The sequence below is a fragment of the Podarcis tiliguerta genome, assembly GCF_965153285.1.
Source record: "Podarcis tiliguerta genome assembly, chromosome: 4".
Lineage (NCBI taxonomy): Eukaryota > Metazoa > Chordata > Lepidosauria > Squamata > Lacertidae > Podarcis > Podarcis tiliguerta.
In genome coordinates, this window is record NC_139537.1 from 59,061,703 (window position 1) to 59,088,200 (window position 26,498).

Consider the following 26,498-nt stretch of genomic DNA (forward strand, 5'->3'; position numbering starts at 1 on the left):
TTAAATTTAAGAAGCACACACAAGGATGCCTTATTTCAGGCATGGCCAAACTCAGCCCTCCAGAAGTTTTGTGACTACAATTCCTATCATCCCTGACCACTGGTCCTGTTAGCTAGGGATGATGGGAGTTGTAGCCCCAAAACATCTGGAGGGCCAAGTTTGGCCATGCCTGCCTTATTTGAACATAGCTGTTTAAAGAAATAAAAGTTACAAGGCCAAACTAGGCATTCTAATTTATTTTGTAGAAACACCATGCCCTGAGGCATATGCTGAAATGAATCAAATCTTTAAGAAATTGCAGGGGGCGGGGATTGAAAGTGGAAAAAACTTGACAATTTCATCTGCATTTTGAGCAAAAATCCCAGAAGATTAAATGTCCTACAACTCAAAGGCAGTCAGGTGTGGTGGCCCATGGAAATATATTCTGAAGTCAGAGACACCCGTGTGTGTGTGTGTGTGTGTGTGTGTGTGTAGTATTAGGGAAGAGAAAGATGTTCCACATGCTTTTAAAGTTAAAAAACAAAGCCTTTAAATTCATGCTCCAGTCTGTGACAATAATTCTTCTCAAGGTACACAGATTAGTCTCATGATACTAGCAGCTCCTGCTTAAGACATTATGCTGCCTGAGGCAGAACAGCAAATACTATGCTCTGCCCACAGTCAAGGTGCATAGTGTCCAAGGTTAGCCAAATTATTTTGGTACTCGAGGCAGACAATTCCATAACTGTCTCTCCCTGGAATTAAAAACACAGCAATAAATTAATAATTAAACTTCCAATGCTCTTTCATGGCGCCCAAAATCAACTGCCTCACACTTTGCCTATTGAAAGAACCAGACCTGGTTACTAACATTAGTCTTTAAATCATACGGAACAACTTGAGACCTTTGGTTCTGCCAACCCTCCCAACAAACTTTTGAGGTTATACAATTTAAATCATCTGAATCATACAAAATACAACTCATTATTATTATTATTATTTTAAAAAGAAGTTTGTCACTGCCATCAAAGCAGCATTAATGGCACCCTTCATCCATACCTCTCGTGTTTGGAAGCAGACAGCCTCTAGTGCAGCAAAGGCAATGTGGTTTTTATTTGTAAACTGAGTAAGGCCACAGATAATTCTGTAGAAGGAAAAAGGAAAGCAAAATCTACCATCAAGACTAAACAAACCTTCTTTTAAAGACTCACGTGGCTGCCACAGCACCCCCTATAACGCACAGTGGCTGGTGTGGCACACTGCCCTCTCAGCTGGCAAGAAGTGCATATTGGCAAGATGCACAACATCCCACTGTGTATCTGGCCTAATTACTTAAGAATGGATAACATTAAATATTGGCAGTTCCTGAAATTCTTGAAGTTAAACATTTGTTCTGATATACCTACCCTCTTGCACTGGGTTCCCAGTATGGTGCATATAATCCTGAGAATGCTGGAACAAAGTAGCAGCCATAAGAAGTGCCCACTTCAGCAGCAAGTTTCTCTAAAACCAATGCCAAAATAGAGTTTATCTTCACGCAGCAGGAGCAAATAACATTTATTGCTATTTATTACACTTGTCAGTTGCTTATTACTCAAATGTTACAATTAAAGGTCAATTACAATTGCATCAAAGAACAAGACCATTCCTGGGCATCTAGCAGCATGCCAAAAAGTAAAACTCTTGTCTCAAATAAAAGAGAAGTCTTGCACTACAATCCTACATATGTCTACTCAAAGGCAAGTCTCACTGAGTTCAATGGGACATACGCCCAGGATAAAAGCCTTAGTGAATGATAGCACTGAAAACTCTTGCTATTATTATTTTTTTTTTTTTTAAATCTGCTCCTACTAGCGGTATCCAAGTAAGATATTGTAACGTAGTGATTTCTATTTCCAAAAGCAATAAAAGGATGCAAATCTACATGTATCCATTTAAACTCATACACCTGTTCCCGACATTTGGTTTTATAAATGTCAAAGAATATTACCAGTTTTCTAATACCAAATGCATGCCACAGTTTGTGTCCTTAAAACTGACATATCCTAGGCAAGGGTAAGATCAAGCAACTCTTCACTAAAATAAGCTACTCCAAGTTATTGATACTCACCAACTTCACTTGAAGACTTTGCAATGCCGAGGTTGTCTCTCAGCCAACGTACAACGGCACCAGCTATGGCAACAGAGCCCTACACGAAAAGGGCAAGTTAATGTGTTTTGTTACTTCACTCTCACTCTTAGAGCAAATCATGAAAGGCAACACGCAAAACCATGTCATGCCTTTTTCACAGTTTTGGAATTCTTAAAGGTGCAGGGCTCATAATTAAAGGAGTCTCAGACTTAAAAGAAGATGCTGAGGATGTAGTCCCAGAAACATACATCATTAGGGCAGGCAGCCAACACGAGCGGTCACAAATCTGCTTCATAGCCTGTAATGATTTAGTATCACCTCACCTTTAGCACAAAACTTTTCAGTGCAGGAAATTCACAGTCAGCTGCCAGTCATCAAGCACAAAGCAACTCAGTTTAAATCAAGTAACAGATATGCATGTATGAACCAGCCTCTACCAAGTCAATTTTTTGTGGAGTTACAGAACATTGCCCTTTGACATCAGAGCCTCCCCTACCCCTATGAGTAACTATATAACCTTTAGAAGACATCCGAAGGCAGCCCCATACAGGGAAGTTTTTCAATGTGTAATGTTTTATTGTATCTTTATATTTGTTAGAAGCTGCCTAGAGTAGCTGGGACAACCCAGTCAGATGGGCAGGGTACTACTACTACTACTAATAATAATAATAATAATAATATTGCCAAAACAAAACAAACAAACAAAAAACACCTAACTTGCATCAATGACCCAAGCCCTTTGTAGTAGGTTTGCAGTCATCGATAGTACATATACGGTAGTCCACCTCTTGGTATTACAAACCAAAGAAACAACTTGGCACCTTCAAAAGCCCATAGTATATGAAAAATAATTATACTCACTTCTAATGCATAATACACAGGTTTGTCTCTGCCCATTTTGTACGCCACTGTAGTCAGAAGGCCATGTTCAGAAATTGCAGGCTGGAAACAAAAAGAAAAAATACGTAATTACTTGATCTAGAAAATATTAATTATTTCTATCATATTAATTTACCCTTGGCTGTTATCTTAAACACTGCCCAACTGCCCATAGCATTCTAGCACAAGACATTTCCTCTTTGGGACCTTCATGTTAAACAAGGTATGCTTGTGAATATTTTAAGCTCAAGTGAGAATGTAAATTATACAAAATATAGGCACAGAAAAAAACACCTTTATTTTATTTGTAAAGAGTAAAGGGGACCCCTGACCATTAGGTCCAGTCGTGACCGACTCTGGGGTTGCGGCGCTCATCTCGCTTTATTGGCCGAGGGAGCCGGCGTACAGCTTTCGGGTCATGTGGCCAGCATGACTAAGCCGCTTCTGACGAACCAGAGCAGCGCACGGAAACGCCGTTTACCTTCCCACCACAGTGGTACCTATTTATCTACTTGCATTTCATGCTTTCAAACTGCTAGGTTGGCAGGAGCAGGGACCGAACAACAGGAGCTCACCCCGTTGCGGGGATTCGAACCGCCGACCTTCTGATCAGCAGGTCCTAGGCTCTGTGGTTTAACCCACAGCGCCACCCGCGTCCCTATTTTATTTGTAGGACACAACAAAAATATTTTTAAGGGAGTTTTACACAGCGAGAGCTATTTCTTTGGGGAAAGTAGCAATTTGCCAGGGTTTCAAGTCGTTTAATTCCCAGCACTAACCTTTTGACCTGTATTGCAGAGTAAGAAGCAGCCTGTTCCATACCTGAAGTGCAGACACCAAAAGTTATTATTTGCTACAAAATGAAGCATAAGAAATCAGACGTATGCCATGCCATAAAATGACTAGGAATATCAAAACAGTAGTACCATAACTGGAATGTTGGTATAATAGGACAACTCCTCTGCATAAAAATGGCTATAATTGGGTAACTAGTTTAGCAAAGACTGGCTGAATTGTGGCAAACCAGCTGACAATGGATTGGGGAAGCAATGGAATCTTCCCTCTTTCTCCACTTCCAGCCACTACCACTGCCCTTACTGCATTCAGGATTGGTGTACGTATGTACCTATGTATATATGTCAAATTGGGAGGCCAAGCTTCCCTAATTCACACTGAAACATACTCTGTAATCCTCTGTATGGAGCATTATGGGGCAAGCTTTAGTCTGCATATTTAGTTTGCTGTGTGTGCTAGCCAGGGAGAAATGTGGCCAGCCTGTTGGGTAGACTGACTCATGTGTACTTCCGATTTTAAAGTCCATTCAAAAAGCTGCAGGAAATAAGGTTGGGGTTTGGGGATGGGTGGGGATATGGAGTGCTTTTCCAACCAAGGCACTGCAGAACCTCCTATTCCCTGACTATGTTTAGCCCAGGACACTTATTTTATTAGAAACCCAGTTCTTCTTCATCTGCTGGGCCTGTCATGATCTGAAGTACAGCTAAAAGAAATAGACTGAAGGGGAAGGAGAACAGGCCATGTACTCTTACACAAGTGTGCAAGGTATTTCAAATGCATTTTAAATTATGTAGCAAGTTAATTAAAAAAACATCAATCTGATTCATTATTATCAAGATTTGGAAACATGTAGCACTCCAGATGTTGTTAGACTATAACTCCCATCAATCCTGACCATTGTCTGTGGGCTGATGGGAGCTGGGGTCCAACATTTGGAAAGCCACAATGGAGGAGTTCTTGCAAGAGGTGAGAATCAAAGTAGGATCTTCCTGACTCACAGTTTCATCACATACCCATTGTGTTACACTGGCTATCCCACAGTGTGCATTCTTAAAAGTGGCTGATCCTCTAACACCGCCCCCCTTTGTATCAGCTCTATGGGTGCAATGATGTAGGTGTCAGTTCTCAGGTTAAACTTACGTATTTTTTGCTTGACCATCCTTGAAGCACATTTGTCCCACTAAAGCAGCAGACTGGTCACCTAAGCACTGGAAGTACATATAATTCATTGACTTCAGTCAAAGTATGCCTGCATATTTAATTTTTAAAGTAGATCTATTTTGTTTACAATTTGGCTCAGCTAAAGTCCCGTTGTCTCGCTAATACTTTTTACAGAAAGAAACACACCAATGGCACTACAGATTGGAGAACTATTATACTGTAAAGCACCCTATAATCCTTGGATGACGAGTCATATATAAATTTAATACATAAATAAACGACAAACTTTTGTTCTGGATAGTTGAATATTTTTCCCCTGAAGGTTATCTTACCACAGGACCTCCTTCATTTTCAAATGAGCATGCTCAAAACTCACATAACCAGTTTCAATAAACCTTAGGGGAAACTAGCTTTCTCTCAACTGGGGAAAAAAAATTGGCCTCTTGCAGATCTAGAATAGTTTGGAAGCACCGATACCAATACATACAAACAAACAAAAATGCAGAGGAAGAAATGGACAGAATGCCCATTTCCAAAAGAATGAAATCAGATGTTTGCCTTTAAAATTCTGTTTACATTAAGGCCGCAATGCTACACACGCTTACCTGGGAGCAAGTCCTATCAAACTCAGTGTGACTTACTTCTACGTTAACATGTATAGGAGTGTGCTGTAAATGCTGCTTTCAACAACAACATAGTTTTTAAAAAAAACATTCTGCACTTTTTTTTTTAACTATATCCATCACTATGAAAATCCTCCCTCTCTCCTGAAAGGAAAAAAAGACTTGAGGGCAAGCATTTGATACAATACAGTTATTGTGTAAATAATAAATATTTATGATCCTCAAAGAAAACTTTGTTTTCATGGAAAAATACTGTTTTGCCAAGTAATCACTATCCTTACTTGTGGAAAATTCTGGGCAATTAGCCTTTTACATAAAAGCTAAAAGCTACAATTCCCTTCTGTGATTTTGTCAGATGCCTTTTGAATTAGTAGAGGGCCAAGCAAATCCATTTATTTCACAATTGCACCCCTTGTGTCTTAGCAGACATAAGTAGTGTAGTGCAAGAAATACGTGAACTTTATGACCAGACCTCTGTGCTCTTAGGTAGTCTAAAGACTTGTTTTTGCTTGTTTTAACTGTTGCTGCAACCAATTAAAATTTGTTGAGTTTTTTAAATATAATTTTTATTAGGTTTTTTTTAACATATAATTTTCAACAGTAATTAAACTTACTTTTACATCTTATTCAAATTTTTGACTTTCATCAATCCTGTCTGAAAATTTGTTGCTCTGGAAACTTGTGAATTATAGTATAGGAAACTTAAATCACTCTTTTTTCTTGGTAATTTGGGTAATCTACACCAGGCAGCATAGCTCCTATGCAGATACGTTTCAGGCAGGAAGGGAGGCAAGTACTTGTTCCATTCCTTCCTTCCTTCCTTCATCACAGAGGCTGGAGAGAGGTGAAAGGTTCAGTTTCTACACTGTATTCTGCTATCCTTTGTGTCCCATGATATTGGAACACCATTTAAAACCCCTAAAATGAAAGTTATTGGCACTTAGGTCTGGCTGGAAGCATCTATTTAATTCCACAGTAACTGGTTGTAGTTACACCATCTGCTCCAGGCTTGAGGCTGGGCACATTAGATGCTAGTTATGTTTTCAATTGTCTACTTACTGCATAATCCTATATGAGTCTACTGAGAAACAAGTCCCACTGAGCTCAATGGGCTCCAAGGTAAGTGTATATGGGATTACAGCTTAAACCTATTTTTACTAGCATATACAACTGATACTTTAGACATGTAGTTTCTACTGATTGCACCCCTCCATTTTTAAAAGAATAAAATAATGTCTATAACACATTCCACTGTATTCAGAAATTGTACCAATAAATTACAACATGATCAGGGAACTCACCCCAGAAATTGGTACGCCAGTCAAAGCTCCAGAACTCTATAGCAAAACAAATACATTTTTGAAAAGGTGATTCAACATCACTAATTTTCATCTAGTAGGTTTTCCATTATTTAAAGAACAACCAAAGCAATGTACAGCTAGAAAACATCAAAGCCATAGTCAAGCAAGTCTATCAATGCTGTTAAAAATAAAGATCCTGGCGTATACTGAACGCTGTTGAGCTGTATGCATATATTCTCACACACAGTCTGTCCAGCAGAGTCCCTCTTGTACTAGAGCACCACAGAAACCTGCCTTTATTATATAGCTGGAATAATAATTTACTACTCAATTATATATAATTTCCCACACAAGGCAAAGGGACAATTTTAATTTGTATTCAGTTTCTTCAAACTCCATAGCTTCTGAGAGGGGGGAAAAAAACAACAGGTACCAAAGATAAAGGTTATGGAGTCTTTAAAAGCTACAAATCCTGAATATTATAAGAATTACAACATATTGTTCTTCCATAACGGAAACAGAAATAAGTATAACAGGGTACAAGTTAGCAACGGATCCACTGTGCATATGCAAACAGTACAATATTTCCAGATGACGGAAAACTACAATTAACGGCAGAATAGTGGATTTTAGTTACAAATAGAATATCAGACCATCTATATGTATATTTAGATTAAAAAACACAAAAATTCTAACATTGTTCATTATATGATTGATCTCTGGCTGAAACCAGGATGCGATAACTGGTTCCTGTTTTAGCAGGAAAATGCGTTATATGACAGCCACAGCACGACTTTACTTCTATATGCCCACTGGTATCACTGTGAAATAGGCCACATACACAGCGAGCACATCTAAACTGGAAATGACTTGGGGAGAGAAGAAATAATCTAAGGGGCAGATGGTAACACTATGTTTGTGCACTATTAGGCACACTGAGGTGAGTGCCTCAGATCCAGAGGTGGCAAATCCCACTTTAGTGCTTGCCTACTACTTACTCCACCCACTGCTGCCACCGCCAAAGAAGTGAGGAGAAGCTGTGGCGACGGTTCCAGTGAGCTCTCGCTACTGCCTCTCCTCATTTCTCTGGCAATGGGGTGGGGTGGGAGGCACCTATGGTGGCGCTGGCGCCTGCCACCAGAGAAGTGAGGAGAGGCAACTCCTCTTTTCGCCTCAGGTGGCAAAATGGGATGAGCCGCCCCAAAACAGTGTACAATAACAACCAACTTATCAGGACTGCAAGGTACATATAACTGGGCAAATACAAGAGAGAGAGGAGGTTGAATGGGAGGCCCGTTCTTGATTCCCACATCCCTGCCCAGCCCTCCATTTTCTGCTCAGTCAAGGAACGCAAGTGTGGCAGTCTCTTTTCTACACCTCAGTTCATCGAAGAGCGAATGTTTGCTCTACCATTTATACACATATTAAAGCACAGCACAGAGTACGACTTGATTTTTGATAACACGTGGGGCTACAATAAGATGGTAAACAACATGCTTCAAAATGGGAGGTCAGTGCTTAACATACAGGTGTGTGGCAGAGTATTAGCGGAAGAACACACAGGAGATATCATTTTGTAAGATACCATCAAACAGTTTGTGATGTTTTCTTGAAAAAGAAAGAAGAAATACATGTTTGTGTGCTTGCAAACAGTCAGGCATGCCAACACCTAGTACCCACCAAGCCACCCACGTCAAAACCAGCTTTTTTTTTTGCAGGGTGCATTGTGTGTGTGTGCATGTGTGTGTATGTACACTAAGCAGTAGCACTTCAGTGAAGCCATGCAGAGAGTACAGTCAGTGCATTTCCATTTGGGGATACCTTATTAAATAGCATTTTGAAGGTGAGATGAGATATATACCATAAACTAGTATTCCTCCTCTTCAGTGTTTTTGCCCTCAATTCATACAATCTTTCACAAGGAAAGTTAGGAGTGAGAAATAGTAGTTTCCCATTTTAACTTTTTTTAAGCAGGTGCAGAGTGTAAACACCTCAACAGAACCACTAATAAAAGCTTCAGATTCAGTCGGTCTGATTTGAGGATGCCACCTGACGCAATCCCTTTCAAAAAGCTACAGGATTCCCCCTAAAGAAATGCACTGCATCTAAGCAGAAATGGATGGATATGTGAGTAGGGGACATCCTAACAAAATCCTACTCACCAAGGTAAGGGAGATTTTCTATAGTCAGCGAGAAAAGTAGTGGGAAGGGAGGAGGGGAAGAGAGACAAACAAGTTCACAGTTTCAAAGCTTGGTAGTCTAGTAGTCAATTCTCCTCCTATAAATTGCTGTTTGGGGTAAAATGAATATCAGACCTACACACTTTGAAGCAAACATTCAAAAGGTTTAGAACTCAAAGTAATGAACTTCACTCTTCTATTCTCAAATGACTCAAAGTATATAGCCCTAGTTACTTACTTAACAGTAATATCAGATTACTGATATCAGAGGCCAAACCTTTCAAAATTTGAGATCCTGCATTGTTAATAGTTGACAAGTAAGTGAAGGGAGAAGGCAGCTTTTACTGTTCTTGTGATAAGCTGTACTGGCAACCATTTCTTCTCTTCTTCAATTATTAAAATTGAAGACTCAATTGAAGGTGCAAGACTCACAATATTGAAAGTTTAGCCACCCTAATTTGGGTTAAAGTATTTTTGTACAGAAACACTTTCAGTTCAGTTGGAGACTATTTGCCAAGCACTTTGTTTTTAAAAGTCTGCAACCTTCCCCTAAACATCCCACAATGAAATACAGGAATTCACAATGGCTTATGTTGTATTCAAGACACTGTTATGGCTCTATTTTTTATTCTTGTAAACAAGCCAAATGCTTTAAATTAATTTTAAAAGGCCACTACCGATACCAGTACTCTATTCACCAGTAACACTCTTTCTCATACAGAGCAGAGAGGCTATTACTTGAGGGAAATGAAAGTACAATTTGTTTCATTTTAAGCAACAGATCAGCTGTATCAAGTAATTTTTGTGAGTATTTCTATTGCTTTCACAAACACTTTCCATTTAAAGGTAGTTCAGAAACTGGAGTCTAAAGCAAATGGCTTTTTCTTTCTTTCTTTTTTTGAGCTGCAGAGGTCACAAAAGGAGATTTGGGCCACACTGTTGAAAAACACCCCGTCCACGAAGCTGGAATACTTTTCTTGTGAAGAGAATTCATAAACTAATTTAAATTGGATAATTGCATATTATCATATAGTATTCGCTGATAAGATTTTATCTAATCTGGGAACGAGGGTCAAAGTTTCTTCTAGATAGTGACTCAACTGAGCTGCAGTACTTGTTTAAAAAGAGGGCTCCTGCCAAACTGTTCTACAAGCCAAGTCTGGGAATACAGAATATTGTGTCTTGTCATTTTATACCCATTTTAACAATCACTTCTTTAATAAAATTTAGACCATTTCCAGTTCATAATTGTACAGAACTTTCAAATCAACATTACGGTAGCTGATCTTCAGATGGAAAACATATCCAGAGTGTTCTATAGTGAACCAGACATGCTGAATCACCACTGAGCTGTTTCCCATAGCCCATACATGTATGGTGCTTCAGCCCCCATCAGTCTCCACCCCACACTCTGCTAAGGCCCAACATCAGCATACATAGCAGGAGTTCAGCCTGTGCACTGATTGCCAGTGGCTTCCTAGGGTGAGAAGGGGTGCGTCTTTACAGGGAAAGGGTTCAAGACTCTTCCAATGCTCATAATGAGTCACTAACTAGGAACATGGTAAAGATATTTCAGACAGCAGCTTTCTACACTAACATTTAAGTTTGTAGAATATTAACTCCTTAGCTGCAACTGTAACATTAGAGAAGTTGACCTTAGATCCTAGTGGAAGTGTCTATAACAGCCTTCTACAACCTGCTGTCCTTCAGCTGATTTAAATGTACACTCAGCCTTCAGAAACCTGACACACACCTCGTTGATAGCCGCCCACATGCACAAATTCTGCAGGACTCTGCCCCAACTTACAGCCCAGCCCTAACCATGTCTTCTCAGAAGTAACTCCTACTGAATGTAGTGGGGCTTATTTCTAGTTAATGTAGGTTAGGATTGCAGCCTTAGTTAAGGAAGAACACCGATACATATTTCTATGCCAGTTCAAAAATTCCATATGTCGTTTTCCGTAAAAAACAATAATTTCATAAGATATAAAATATTGGGAGATTTAAACAAAATTGTACAGTAACTTATATCTTCTAAATGTAACTTTTCTCAAGAAGGGTAGTTAACAGTCCAATTTAAAAGCTATTCCTTCTCCTGTTTTACAAAAATAACTTTTTCACAGAACTGAGTTATCCAGCTTATTCGATCAATATTAAGAAGGCACAATTCACACATATGTTGTTAAACTAAAAGAATTTAAGGAAAAGTTGTATATATACCATCAATCCATAGATCTCTGAGGAACTCCGCACTTTGGGAAGTATTTCCATAGGAATTCCAAAAAATCTGGGAAGGAAACCCAACATTTTCCAAAAGTTAATACAAAATTATTCATGGTTGTTAATTAAAAAGTTGAACTGGGGGTGGATGGAGAATATATGGGGCCCATAATGTTTGCCTCAAAACAAGAAATGTCCACTTAAATGCTTCTTCTGATTGGTTAAAACTAAACTAAAACTTTGTGTGGCCAACAGAGGTCCCACTTGAGCTTCTCCTTAGCTAATAAAGCTATCATTTGTTTAAAAATTGTTGCAAAGGTTTGCAAGCCCTCATGATGTGTATATGTAAATACTTCATGCATAACTCTCTTTTTTACTTATTCTGGAGCTTGATTTGACCTGAGCTTATGTGTGCATCTCTCCCAGCTTCAATGATCAGCTTCCCCATCGCTACAGGTGCCTCAAGAAGAGTTTACAAGCAGCCAGCAGTGACAATTTTATGTATCCTACTAATAAACGACAATACTACTTTCACTTCTCAAAGGTTAAAACAGAATTATTTGCTAGCTGTGATGTAGAAAAATGCCACCAAATATTTCACAATTAATTCCAAGTGTTCTCTCAGTTATGGAATTAACTGCTCCCATCAGAAAATCCATGAATGAATGTTTGGTTGTACCTAACCAATTGAAATTCCACACTCTCAGATTAAATTTGATTAAAGTGTGTTAAACACAGTGCGAAATGAATTTTTAAAAGTGAGTCTTGTATAATTTGAGGAAGAAGTGAACATCAGTTTTACTCAGTGGAGAGGAACCTGTGGCCCTGAAAATGTTGTTGGACTCCAACTTCCACCACCCCAAACCGGCATGGTCAATGGCCAGGGATGATGGTAGATGTAATCCAATAACATTTTGAGGCCTGCCAGTTTAGAGTCTAATGGTTAATTCAGATGAGATTTCATGCCCCATATTTTACAGCTATAGAATGATTTCTGCACAGAATTGTGATGCATCTTGTGACCACCTACCATTTGACAAGCTGGATTTGAACCTTTACTATAAGCAATAATGGCTGCAGAATCTATTGTGTACTAATCTTTCAAACACATACAGCTCCACATGGATCCCTATTATAAAGCCGGAATCAGATAAACTCGTTGCTATTAAGCAACAACTTGTTCTTTAGTTTCAGAACACAGACCATTTAGAAGTTTTTTGCATGTGACCCTGGAAAAACAACTAGTAGGACCAAGTGCCACTCAGCTAATAGAATTTATTTTCAAGTAAACCTGCTTAGAAACCTGTACGTCAGTATGGCTTTTTGAAGATGGTCAAAGTAAATCTAGGCACTGAAGAAGATGGACAGACAAGTTACTTACTTGCAGAGTTCAGTATCCCATTCTAACGAATGAATGTTGAACAGCATTGTTCTACTGGCATTGGTTACATCAGTGCAATGAACACCTCCGTTTTTTCCACCTGTCAAACTCTTAAATTAAAAAAAAAAAAGCAAAGACAGATCAGTAAAACTAGAAGCTCATCACTGCTTCCGTAGAAATGGAAGTTGGAAATCTGATAGACAACTGTTCACTCTTACTATATTTAAAGAATTTGGTCAAGGATCCCCAATCTTTTCCTGCTCACAGGGCATATTCAGAAATATAAGAAACAGTTATAATCACTATAGAACAAAAACTGGTGATGCTTACCCTCCCCCCAAAAAACCCTCATTAAACTAAAATAAAATAGGGAGTGGCAGGGAGTACTGGTAGACACCAAGGCTGTTTCTGAGGATGTCATGATCGTTTAAGGGCCCCAGTATTCAGATTTAATAGGAACAGTTATCTCAATGTAGTATATATATGCAAGAATAATACAGCAAACCTTTCCTCAAAGGCAAATCTTTCTTCAAAGGCAAGAGCAAAAAGATCAAGGACTCATACAGTTTATTGAAAACATCACAGAAAGGGGGCCTATATGACATTTGGAGTGAACAAAACCCCAACGGTTTCAGTTTTGCATTTAGTTCTAACTGCTATACATCACAGTCTAGGCCAAATTGCATTTGATTGATCCCACCAGTCACATCTACTAATACTGGAAATATAAAAATCACTGACTATACCCTGGCTGAAGTTACTCTCCATCTGGGAGGGGAAAAACATAGTTCACCAACTTGGTCTTTCCAACCAGCTTTACTTACAAACTCTCTAGCCAGAGAAAATGTTTTGAAAGCCCTTCAATATTATTTTAAGGAAAACAATGTAGATAACACAGCTACCCCTTTTCTCTGGGACACAATGAAGGCGGTCATTAGAACTCCCATTTTTAATGGCTGCAATGCTTTTGAAAACTCCTGCTTCTAGGACATGTACTGGAATTTTACTCTTATGCAAGATCTTAGAGGTTTATGTACATGTTCACTTTCCATGTGTTCAATGAATGCATGAGAGAGAAGCAGGATCACACCCACTGTCCATTCCTCATTCCCTGGCATGGCTACAAATTCAGCATTAATGTGAAAGAGTATGATTCACATGATCAAGAAGCCTAATTGGCCAAAGTTGCCTTTTAAGTGCAGGAGCCGTAAATACTTTAGTATCCTTTCATCCTTAAGTCAGTCATGCATCTGCTAGGTGTGTGTAGCTAGGCATGCACAATCCCACTGTATTCACTGAATGCATGGAAGGGTAGCAGCCATGATCCCTTGGATTATTTGTATCTGACACACACTATTTATATTTATTTTTATTCAATTTATATACCACCCTTCACCAAAAGATCTCAGGGCAGTTCACAAAATAAAACATTAGCACCGTGATACTTCATGAGACAAGCGAGGGGAAGGTGTGTACACCCATTTTATTCAGGTGTATTACATTCTGCTGCAAATAATGTTGGAGGCAGATTATATAGGCACATGTATGATTCTGATGAGGTGGCAGTGAAAACTGATTTCCTGTTTAGAAAACGTTGAATGTTCTTTGATTAAAATTGAGAAAGTATAAAGCAAAAGAAGTTGATTGCTATATAGCCTATTGAGACATACCCATATTAGCCATGTGTCAATGGTACCAAACAGAGCTCGCCTCTCCTGAACCGCTTGCCTGACCTCCTTCACATTGTCCAAAAGCCAGCAAAGTTTCACAGCACTGAAATACGTGCTAAGTGGGAGGCCTGTCTTATTCTGCAAAAATGAAAGATTTTCAGAACATAAAGGAGAAACACCAGCAGTAAAAATGACAAAAGGTTCATCTGCAGCAGAAACACAATAAAAGGGTCATTAGCATCAGTCACTCTCTAGTATTGTAAACCCTACGTGTACCAAAATCCAACATGATCAAAGATCAAGAGAACAGGTAGTTTGAAGACTTGCCACGTAGCAAAACAGACAGAAACATATTCTAAAGGTCATGTTTTATACAGGTTATCTGTCTGTGTTTGGAAAGCAAATAATGATGGAGGCAATCAGAAAGAAAGAACTCCTGCATTATACAGTGGAAGCTTTCAAAGCAAATAGGTTAAGAGGCTGTTTTACTCATATGTTCCTAAATAATTTTATTTTGGCAATATCTAGGAAATATGCTAACACTGAGGGGCAATTTCTGTGTAGCTTGGAATAGATGACAGTGAAGTCATTAAATAACGTCTTGCATCATAATCTATTTCTATTAAAATTTGGGTTAGGTAGTTTCATATTCTTAGTAAATAAGGAATGCTTGCTATCCTACTTGTTCCTAACTTCACACATAGGAGGAATAATTTAACCCTTCTTACAAGTGATTACACATATACTTCCTTCAGCTTTTAAAAACATGCTTTCTGCTCTCCTTTCTCCGTATTCTCAAGGAAAATTATTCTTACTCTTATTTACTGTATTAAATTTGTATACTGCCCTTCACCTGTAGATCTCAGGGCAGTTCACAACATAAAAAACAAGACACTCCCCCCACACACACCATGTGCAAGCCAATAAACCTGCTTTGCACAAACACATTTAAAAGAGCATAGATGTTAATCAGTCAAATGCCTGGTTGAAGAGGAGTGTTTTCATCTGGCAACTAAAGGTGTGTAATGAAGGTGTCAGCCAAACTTCCTTGGGAAGAGCATTCCACAAACAGGGATCCACTGCAGAAAAGGCCCATTCTTGTGTTACTACCTTCTGGACCCATCACAAAGGAGGCATATGAAGAAGGGCTTCAGATGATGATCGCAGGATTGGAGTAGGTTCATATGGAGAGAGACAGTCCTTGAGGTATTGTGGTCCTGAGCTGTTTAAGGCTTTGTAGGTCAAAATCAGCAATTCAAATGGGGCCCAGAAACTAACTGGCAGCCAGTACAGTCAGGCCAGGATTGGTATAATATGCTCAAACCATCTTGCCCAGGTGAGCAACCCGGCTGCTGAATTCTGCAGCTGCTGAAGTTTCTGAACCATCTTCAGAGCCAGATATAACGCATTGCATTAATCTAACCAAGAGGTTACTAGAGCATTGACAACAGTAGTTAGGCCATCCCTGTGCTATGATAACCTACACTGTATTCACTACAAAACAAGTACAATGTGTTAAAATCTCACATCAACACATCACTTCCCTATATTGTTAAAAAAGCAAAAGATTTTACCTTAAAAAAGGATTTATTGTGCCCTGGAATTTTTTTAAGCAGTCGCTCAACAGTAGACTGGGTTCTTAGGTCAAGCCACACTATAATACAAACACAAACATAAGTGATAGGGTTATGTTACTGAAAATTTCAGTAATTCAGGCTTCCACCACAGAGAAGTTATTCTCCAAATAACTTCTACACAGCAAGCAGAGCTTGTGTGTTCTGGCATTTCTCCCATGGAAGCAGAAAAATGTTTTTAAATTTGGGGGGGGGGGGTTTGCTTCATTACGGACTGTGTTATCCTCTCCCTTTCATCAAGTAGTATGGATGAGTAAGTACTGCTACATAAACAGAGTTTTGACCCCCTTGTCATAGCTTTTAAGGTTTTTAAAAATCTGCCTTTCATGAAAGGATTCATGAAAGTGCAATTATAATATAATTAGAATCAACCCAGGCTTGCAAATACGTGAGCAAAAGTCCTCACATATTAAGTGTTAAATGTTCTGGCACACGCAGACCACTTGAACAATAAATAATAAAAGTATCCCTTCCTGGGGATAATTCTTGCTTGTTGCAGGCAACATGGTACTGTGAAGTGGTTAACAAGCTGACATCAGCTTAAATCAAGTAAGACATTTAAAATGTATTTCCCTCTTACTATAGAGCAAATACTACTAAAAGCATGTGATATGCACCACAATGATACAACATTCTACAAGAACCAAATACAGTTTAACAGGCTATTTGTTGGAAATATTTAGATCAACCAGATGAATGAATAACAGTTAACAAAAGGCTAATGCCATTCAGACCCAAAGCTGATGCCTCCCCCCTATGTATACTGAGATGAAAAAGACATAGGGTTGTGTTCAATGCTGCTGTTCAGCTGGAACAACAGACTTCCAGTTGCGAAACAAAACCTCCAACCTCTCCCCTGAAGCCCCAATGTGGACTCTAAAAACCTGCTACAGAGGATTGGGGAACCCTCTGGAGCAAATTTCATGGGTGTACAGAGAGAGAAGAGGAAGGGGAAGTCCTGTTGTGCAAGTAGATTACTGCTTGCGCCGTGTTGGATACAACTCACTTGGATTCCAAGATAAATTAGTTCCAGGAAGTTCACTATACTCCATTATAAATAAATAAAATGATTAGCACATAGTCAAGTGGAAAACTACATCCCTATTAAAAAAAATACTTACCTAGAGCATTATAGAGAGGCTCTCCAGTTCGTTTGTCCCAAACCACAGTGGTCTCTCTCTGATTGCAGACCCCAACAGCTTAAAAACAGAACGAAATTTTAACATTTGCTGGATTTGACATGGCATACTTCATTCTTTAGAAATATTTCAATACTTTCCATAATTTCTATTGTATAAACACTTTCCCTGTTAATTCCACCCCCCCCCCTTAATACAATTTACTCACTGAATAAAGATACTGGTTAGGATCCAGAGAAACCTACGTTTTCACAAAGTGTTCCTGTGCACACATTTGGCAGAGGGGCAAGAGAATTTACCAGAACTGGCTTTCAGCAGCAGCCCTTTGCACCAAATAAAATGCTACACTGGGCAATCCCTTAATCTGGGATGGGGGAGAAATAAAGAAGGCAGGCTGCCTTCTAGAAGGGTTGGCTGAAATCCCTGTGCAAGAGACCACACACTTCCCTTGGGTTTCCAGAACAGCATTGCACAAACCGCAACCTATTTATTTCCTCATTTCCAGCTTATCCCATCTTATGAAAGGAAACTCTGACAAAATAACAACACACCAATAAGCTACACTCCAGAAACATCTTGCATTGGCTTTAATAGTTTAACATATCAGTTTTATTCCTAAAGAAAAGTTCAGAAATGTGCCCTTTCTGACCACTGCTTTAAAAAATGATTATTTTTATGAAAATGTGGGTAATACCTTTTATACTGGCAATGTCCACATTCAGTTGTTTCAGTTTCTCACATGTTTTTTCAACACATTCATAGACAGATTGTAGTATTTCCTTTGGATCTTGTTCTACCCACCTTGAACAGATAAGAGAAGCATAGAGAAGAGAAGCATAGAGAAAACCAAGGTTAGTATCAGAAATCTATATTTTGCATCTGACATTATGTACACAAATATCATGAAATCCCATCTGTTTCCTCCAACACAGGGTTTCCCAAACGAGTCTCCAGCTGTTGCTGGATTACAACTCCCATCATCTCTAACCAGCAGGACCTGTGGTCAGAGATGGTGGGAACTGTAGTCCAAAAACAGCTGGAGACCCAAATTTGGGAAACTCTGCTACCAATGCATTTGAAATGAATGACAATTTACTAACATCATTTTCAATTAGTACCAACCAGTTTGTCACGAAGCAGAATCTAGTGGATTTTTAACATTACTGTAATTCCTCTTACCATAAAATTGTTAAGAAGCAGAAAGGAAGAGAGAGCTGAAGAGCCCATACGTCAAAGGCAAACGAGATTGGCTGCTACTTTTCCAACTTAAAAAAATGTTGTGCAAGGCTAACAAACACCCAGTGCCACTTCTGTTCACCTGATCTCTGGTTGGTTATGGTACTACTACTTACTGGGAGGTGTTGGGAGGGGGGAATGAGATAGTAGAGTGGTTGGTGTGGCACAATGCACCAGCGCCACCTACTCCAGCCTCTTCTGCAGCAACACAACCCCAGCCCAACACCCACTACTGAGGCTAACTATTGATTAAAAACAAATACAGTAACAAAGACAAACAGAAAAGTATATTACATTATTGCAATGACTTCCACCTTCCAAACTTTGCCTCATATGCCTACAAACCATTTCACTGGCTTAAGTAGGAACATGTAGGCTTGGATCCATAGACATGTGAATGAAACACCACCCAAGAAACAGGTCTTTCCCATCTCCTACTCCTCACTACAGCCCCCTGTGGTCTCCAGTGTACTTCTGAAAGGCATGGAGTGGTTAGCTGCAGTCAGAGAGAGCAATGGGCATAAATTCACAGGGGCAAAGCAAAGTGAAGAGTGGAAGTGACTTTCTGCTCGTGTAGTTTAAAGTTTAACAATATCACACTATGGCTGCTGTCTTAACCCCAATTACCTGGGAGAAAGCTCTATTGAATTCAATGGGACTTACTTCCAAGTAGATATGGTTAGGATTGCAGCCTGAATGACAAGCGGTCAAGTATGCAAAGAAAAAATAATACTCTACCCTTCTTTGGGGAATTTCTGTTGGATTTCTACTTGGTGGTAACTCAACAGCTCAGCTGTTTTTGCATTAAAGACCTGTAATGCATAAAAGAACACCAAACCAGTTTGTAAAAACATAATTAGAGGGAGAGGCAGACAAAGAAGCTTGGCACCCGCCTCTCGAACAGTTACTTGGAAACATGTTTCAGGGATGACAGTAGCATTCAGAAGTTAACTCCCTTAACAAAGACTATATTATACATAACAGAAAATTGTCAAAGAGCAAAATGATGCAAGAAATACTTGCTTAACTCTAGAAGAGGCCAGTAAACCACATGTTACAGGAACCTGAAGGTTTTTTTTTTATTAAAAAAAAAAATAAGTTGGAAGCAGAGACTTCTGGACCATGAGTTATATTATGGCTTTTGCAACCATATGGCTCAATTTTGCAATGATAGGAAAGGTTAATCATCCATGGAGACAAAGGGAGCAGCAGTTTCTGGAGCCTCCCTTTGAAAGGATTACTGTCAAAAAGATAGGTAGATTAAGGAAACCGCCCTAAAAGTCTGAGTCACCATTAAAAAGCAGGGTGAAGAGTCAAATTGCTTTTTTAAAAAAACACACTAAGGTACATATACAGGAATATAATCTAATTATCTATTTACTATAGTGGTGCTGAACTTTATCACAATATAACAATCTCCATTTGTTTTAAGATTTTAGAGATCAGTTCAAATAATTTCTATATCTATACTGTTAAGTGACATTGAAGATAAAAATGTTGAAATCAATGGTTAGACATAATTGATTATTCTTTCCCAAAGTACATATTTATTCATCTAAATAAACTACTAACCTATATAAATCACAAACTCACTCAAGTGTCCAAATAATTATGCTTTCTATGCAGTTTCTAACGTGTTATGAAAATCCAAAAGACATCGAATCACTTCAAAACATCAAGAAGGTTGCATGTTCATGCCAATTCTGAAATTATGTTCCTTATCTTCTGCTTTTACATAAGAAGAGGAGGAGTTTGGATTTGATATCCCGCTTTATCGCTACCCGAAGGAGTCTCAAAGCGGCTAACATTCTCCTTTCCCTTCCTGCCTCACAACAAACACTCTGTGAGGTGAGTGGGGCTGAGAGACTTCAGAGAAGTGTGACTAGCCCAAGGTCACCCAGCAGCTGCATGTGGAGGAGCGGAGACGCGAACCCCGTTCACCAGATTACGAGTCTACCGTCTAACATCTGTGATGTTATTTTTATCCTGAAAACAGCCTCTCTTTGAGATCTCTGCCTCCAACAGCAACTTCTGCTGAATTGTTAACTGAAACCCAGTTTACTGTAGTCCTAACCATTCAGGCTAACCTTACTTGCTTTACGGTAAGAGGGAAAACTGCTTAATCCTTTTCAACTCACTCCAGATACCCACCCCAGATAGCTGAGTAAAGAAGTTGATTAAGAGTAACATCAATCACAATAAAAATCCAAATCTGATAGAGGTATCTAGGACATGCACATACATCTGTGAGCGCATACATCTCTTTGATTTCTAACTACAGGTATAAGAATTTTTTCAATACAAATTAAATGGTAATCATAATTTGATTACAAATAATAAGAGAAAGGCGATGATAGCTATATAAAAATCACTGGCCATTACAGTAAGAGTAGAGGTACAGTAGAAATGTAATAAAAAGGTAAAGGTACCCCTGCCCGTACGGGCCAGTCTTGCCAGACTCTAGGGTTGTGCGCTCATCTCACTCTATAGGCCGGGAGCCAGCGCTGTCCGAAGACACTTCCGGGTCACGTGGCCCGCGTGACAAGCTGCATCTGGCGAGCCAGCGCAGCACACGGAACGCCGTTTACCTTCCCGCTGGTAAGCGGTCCCTATTTATCTACTTGCACCCGAGGGTGCTTTTGAACTGCTAGGTTGGCAGGCGCTGGGACCGAACGACGGGAGCGCACCCCGCCGCGGGGATTCGAACCGCCGACCTTTCGATCTGCAAGTCCTAGGTGCTGAGGCTTTAGCCCACAGCGCCACCCGCGTCCCACAGATGTAATGTAATGCTGCCACTTAAAATGTTTGTCTAGACAAACATGTCGAAATGTTTCTTGTCTCAGAAACTACTGAGTAATTTCAAGTGAAAATTGCACTGTGTTTCCCCCACTTCTTTACAAGCACTATGACAAAATTTGTTTGCTGATGAAAACAGTACAGCATGGAATATTGTTCGCCAATACTTCTAATGCTCTCTGTGATAAACATACAGTGGTACCTCTTGTTACAAACTTAATTAATTCTGGAGGTCCGTTCTTAACCTGAAACCGTTCTTAACATGAGGTACCACTTTAGCTAATGGAGCCTCCTGCTGCTGTTGCCGCACGATTTCTGTTCTCATCCTGAGGCAAAGTTCTTAACCAGAGGTACTATTTCCGGGTTAGCGGAGTCTGTAACCCGAAGTGTTTGTAACCCGAGGTGTTTGTAACCAGAAGTACCACTGTATTCCTGCAGCTACTTAAAATCCTCCAAACTTTACTGAGGAAGGTGAGACACCTAAAGGAAAAAGAACACAATCGGAAACATTTGCAGCTAGAAACTTTGCTTAATTCATCTGATCAAAACCAGTCCTCCTTTCATAAATGAAATTGGTGAACCATTGCTGGTATGGTTGTTTCATATCAAATCGGGACACCATGCCTTGTGAAACACATATAGCTTCTGAATAGTTTAATAAGAATGGTGATGGAAGTGGATCATTTAAAACAGGCCATTATCTTTAGTGAACTCTGAATCACTGCAGGACTAGGGCAGCTAGGGCTGCAATTCTATACACCAGTGGTTTTCAACCAGTGTGCTATGGCACTCTGGTGTGCCTTGAATGATGGTCAGGGGTGCCGCAGACAACACTGTCACTCTTCCTTCCCTCCCTCCTCTGATGCCCTTTTGTATCTCTGCCTCCCGAAGCCTTGAACAGCTGTTTATTGCAGCAACCCTGGTTATAATCTCCGCAGGTGAATGCTGCCTCTGAGAGGAACCTCTCTTTTGGGAGGCAGCTCAGAGACCAGGGATTTTAGCAGCTGCTGCCTGGAGGACTCTCAAAGAGAGGGGAGAGGAGACGAGGCCTCCACAAGGGAGGGTGTTTGAAAAAGGGGTGACATAACTGGGCTCCTGAGCCCCACAGGGGTACTACAGAAAGAATGTTGTTGGTTAAGGGAGCCGTGGACTCAAAAAGGTTGAAAACGTCTGCTATACAGCAATGGTGGCTAATCTATAGTCCTCTATGTGTTGCTGGATTCCAGCTCCAACCATCCATGGCCATTGGCTGGACCAAGAACATCTGAAGAGTCACAAGTTAGCCACCTTTTCTACTCAGTGGACTGACCTCAATAATGCTTCCTTCTGAAATGCAGAGAATAACACAGGAGGGCCTCAGGCAGCTCCTGCTATCAAAAGACTAAAGGAGTTCTTCCTGAAATTCAACTCATGTTGGCACATTAAAAGAAACATCCTGTACTCTAGCAAATAGTCTCAAAGAAGTGTGGATGTATGAACTATTTGTCTATGAACTATTTGTGAAAGATTCTGTTTCATTTAAATATTCTCTACCAAATCTTTTATTCTAAATTTGGATTTGCTTTTCAGTTAATGTAGTTCAAAGGTGAGGATCAACAGAGGCAAGTTTAGGAATGCTTCTAAAGAGGGAGATGCTTCCAAAGTACTCAAACAGTTGTTAATCATTGCCTTGGGGTTCATTGAACTTACTTTACTCTAATTCTAGACTATTAACTCTTTCATATAAGAGAAGCGTGTTCTGCACCTGTTACTGTACCAAGACCATTACTTCTTTTTCAGGAAGATGTTTTATAACAATATATACACAGGAGTTGTATACATAAAAAACAAAAACTCAGTTCCAATATAAAACCAATGGATGAAGTTTAAAAACATATTTTTCTATACTTTATTTTATTCAGAAGGAGGATAGATTAAGCCATGCTCCTTCTGGGGTAGTTTGTCTACCTTCTGTCCCCATCCTCCACTCAGTTCTCACCTGTAGCTGCTAGAAACTGTCAGCACGTGACAGTAGTCACAACCTGGGCATGACTTCAACTTGCCGGCTAAACCAGGTGAAGGTAGGCAATGGGTCTCAAACCCTTGGTGAGTTAGGGACTTTTCCTGCATGCAAATATGAACTTCGGCAGATTGAGCAGACAAGACCAATAGTGGGTCTAATGGCCAAGAAGGCGACAAACATTCAGCTGCCTATCTCCTTCAGAGCCCAATTTAAACTACTGATTTTGGCCTTAAAACCCCAAATGGGTAGGGACTAAGATATCTGGAGGATCACCTGCAGCTGTATGAGCTTGCTCAAGCTTTAAGATCAGCTTCTGAGGTACTGCTCTCTGGTCCATAATAAGAGATGCCAGCTTGGGTACCAAGCACTTTTCTTTCCGCACTCGTGGAAATAACTGTGGCCCTATCATTGTTTATTTTCAACAGAATTCTTAAAGTCATTTAATTTCCGTCTGTGTTCTATTAATAGCTGTGTTCTGATGAAGTCTGACTGCTCACTGTAAATGGGGTATAATATAGATTTTAATTTGACACTACCTTAGAAGGGCACTAAATCCTGAAAGGCAGGTTGCAAATTTATTAATAAACAAACAAAACATAAAAGAAGTATCAAACCCATGGCTGGCTTGATGTTTCAGGACAAGCACATACTTGGTATAATCCTGATATGATATTGCAGGGTTGCATTTACCCCTCAGAATACAGCATATGCTTTCATAGTGTCTATGGAAACACATTCATGGAATTTTATATGCACATTCATGGAATTTTATATGCAATTCATAGAAATTTGCAGGTTCAATGGTGTCCCAGAATGGGCTCTTAAAATGTGCTGCATATGCACACAAAGTTAGTATCAAAGCTGGCAGCCTGTTACTCTGATACAGGCAAGCAAAATGATGTTCAAAAGAACATAAAACAATGACAAATGCATTCTTGTACTTCATGCCAAACTGGAAGCAGAATGCATGAAAATCCTACCAAAGCAATTTAAAACTCTGGTGCAGAATTAGTACTTTTTTTGGTACATTTATGCACTACAATTGTTTTAATGGTATGATACACATCCCTCGTATCTATGATGTGATTCCACTTCAGCAATACACTCTTGACTTCAACTGTGCCTGAAATCTATTTCAACCTTATTTGTTTTCATAATATTTGTTAAAACAGATTCCTGAACTTTAGCCAGATCCTCTATGAATGTTTGCCCAGTTTAAAAAGCAAAGAAAGAAAAGAAAAAAGTTGGGTGAAGAGAATGCTTAAAGAACAAGAGAGAACGTTCAGACCAATATTATTATTATTGTTACTAAAAACAATGATTTAACCCTTAAATCTGGTGAAAACCTTATTATACAAAATCGCCTGCCCTATACAAGTACAGTCTGCATGAAAAACACAAACAAGATTTTACCTTATATGTAAAACAATATTTAGAAATGCTTGTGTTTCCAAATTCAGAGGGACATTCCCAAGTTTGCACAGCACCACAGTTGCAAAACTGGATTAAGCAGGATACAAACTGTGCATGAGTGAAGTATAAGATGACATTTCTTGCCTGCCAGCCATTTTTTATTTCACTGTCCTCAGCTTTGAGGTTTACGGTAGGGTACCATAGTTCTGACAAATGCAACTACCTGTAGTGCATATTGATCTCTGGATGAAGCAGTGGCACCTGTTTTCCGAGGCTTCATTCACACTGGAATTGCCCAGAATCCAAGCTAAACTTTTTAGTACAACACTAATAATGCAAGAAACGGGAATAACAATGTTAGAAGTTGTTACCAGATTCTACTCATCTTTTTTCTTCCCTATATAAACTTTTCCATCCACCAACCTATGAGTTTACATGCTACAGGTGATCTAGCATAGACAGCAAATGGATGATGCACTGTGGCTTGTAGGATAAGAAACGCCAGCAGCGTAAAAGAAAGCTCTTACGCCTGCTTCCGTCCATCACACCCTAGATCAGAGGACTGAGTGGAAACTCCCTTTCTCTCATACTGCCCAGCACGACAAGGAAAAAGGCAGAACAGTTAAGGGGATAAAGTGAGAAAAGGGCTTTATGTCAGACTGCTCTCTATTCCAGGAGAAGCCAATATCCCCTTCTCCAATTACCCCTGGGCATACACACAAACAAAAACCAAAGCCAACACCAGCAGCCCTATATGTAAAGACAGAGAGGTAGAAGAGGCATTGATCATTTGTTCTTAGATGTGTTTCATTCGTAGCAAAATAATGGGTTTGTTTGCTTTTTAAGCCCTGGGGCTCGTACGGGTCTCGAAACGCAACCCTCTGACCCTGAAGCTTCCCCAGTGTAGGGGGCATCCTCTTTTAAGGCGCTTTTAGCTGACCAAGGGCATTTCCCCCTATTTTCCCTCCGCGAGCCTGGGCAAGGGGAGACCTCGCTTGGCACCTGCCCAGCCCCTCTCAGCAGCCTCCGTCCTCCACGCTCCCACCAAGGGCAACCACGCCGCCGCCTCCTCCTGTCACTCCATCATCCCCCTCCGTCCCCGGAGGCGGCCGCTCGCCGGCTTGCGCTTACCAGGAAGCGCGTGGAGCTGGTCCCTTGATCGATGGCCCCAACCAGCGGGCCCATCGCCCCACCCCGGGCCTCTGCCATGGGCAGGCTCCGTCCGCGCGCACGACCCCGGCCCGTCTCCTAGGCGACCCTGTCACCCGCCACGGCGAGGGCGGGCGGGAGCGAGAGTGACAGAAGACTGACACTCCCGAGCCGGCGCCCTCCGCTCTTGAGAGCGGCGCGTGGCTTCCCGGATCAGAGGCTGGAGGCGGGGAAGGGGGCGCTGGCCCGACGCGCTGCCGCTCAGCCGCCAATCAGCGAGCCGGGAGGAGGAGGAGGGCAGGGCGGGCTTATTTCCCCCCCTCCCCACAGGAAGCGGCCCAATGCATCGGGAATGGGGGCTGATGAGCTAACCGGTCACGTGCACCGGGCCTCTGACGTGAACTGGAGGCTCCTCGGCCTTGGGCTGCACTGGCTCGTCGCCTGCTGCTTGCTGTTGCGGCCGCCGCCGCCGCCGCTCCCTCCCCGGGCAGAGGCGGCGGTGGATTGTGACGGCGTCGGTGGTGCAAGAGCCTCTTGCCTTGCGCAAGCGCTTAGAACGCCGCGAGCGGCCTCCTCCCGGCGCTCTCCTCCCCGCTTGTCGCCTGCCTCTGAAGTGCCAGGTGGCTGACGGAACCGGAGTCCCGTCCGGGAAAGAGGAATCCCCCCCCCCAGTCACCTGGGCGCAAGGTTTCCTCAGACGTGCGCTGAGTCAGTGCGCACCTGCGCAATCTCTCGCACGAACAGGCCTGGGAAGTAGGCACCATCGACCTGGCGCTTCATTTCAAGGCGGGCACACATAGGGTTCAGTG

At 40.7% G+C, this 26,498-nt stretch overlaps 1 protein-coding gene and 1 long non-coding RNA gene across 2 annotated transcripts in view; one reads left to right on the plus strand and one right to left on the minus strand.

Annotated features, from left to right (window-relative positions):
• GK (glycerol kinase) overlaps positions 1–26,171 on the minus strand; it is a gene marked incomplete at its 3' end in the record, with an annotated part of 35,171 nt that extends 9,000 nt beyond the window's left edge. Inside the window, exons 1-15 of the mRNA XM_083438832.1 lie at positions 25,672–26,171; positions 19,068–19,141; positions 17,788–17,894; positions 17,076–17,153; positions 15,895–15,974; positions 14,321–14,458; positions 12,651–12,760; positions 11,270–11,336; positions 6,870–6,905; positions 4,925–4,992; positions 3,769–3,811; positions 2,972–3,052; positions 2,090–2,168; positions 1,386–1,482; positions 1,000–1,123 (exon numbers count right to left, since the gene is read on the minus strand). Of these exons, the coding sequence (XP_083294958.1) occupies positions 1,000–1,123; positions 1,386–1,482; positions 2,090–2,168; positions 2,972–3,052; positions 3,769–3,811; positions 4,925–4,992; positions 6,870–6,905; positions 11,270–11,336; positions 12,651–12,760; positions 14,321–14,458; positions 15,895–15,974; positions 17,076–17,153; positions 17,788–17,894; positions 19,068–19,141; positions 25,672–25,749 (1,260 nt within the window). The 5' untranslated portion in view covers positions 25,750–26,171. The remainder of the gene's footprint in view (positions 1–999; positions 1,124–1,385; positions 1,483–2,089; positions 2,169–2,971; positions 3,053–3,768; positions 3,812–4,924; positions 4,993–6,869; positions 6,906–11,269; positions 11,337–12,650; positions 12,761–14,320; positions 14,459–15,894; positions 15,975–17,075; positions 17,154–17,787; positions 17,895–19,067; positions 19,142–25,671) is intronic.
• On the plus strand, positions 8,126–11,255 carry LOC310676721. The gene is made up of 3 exons (XR_014510698.1): positions 8,126–9,035; positions 9,771–9,853; positions 9,959–11,255. It is a non-coding gene; the product is annotated as an uncharacterized lncRNA (long non-coding RNA).
• Positions 26,172–26,498: the final 327 nt, after the last annotated feature.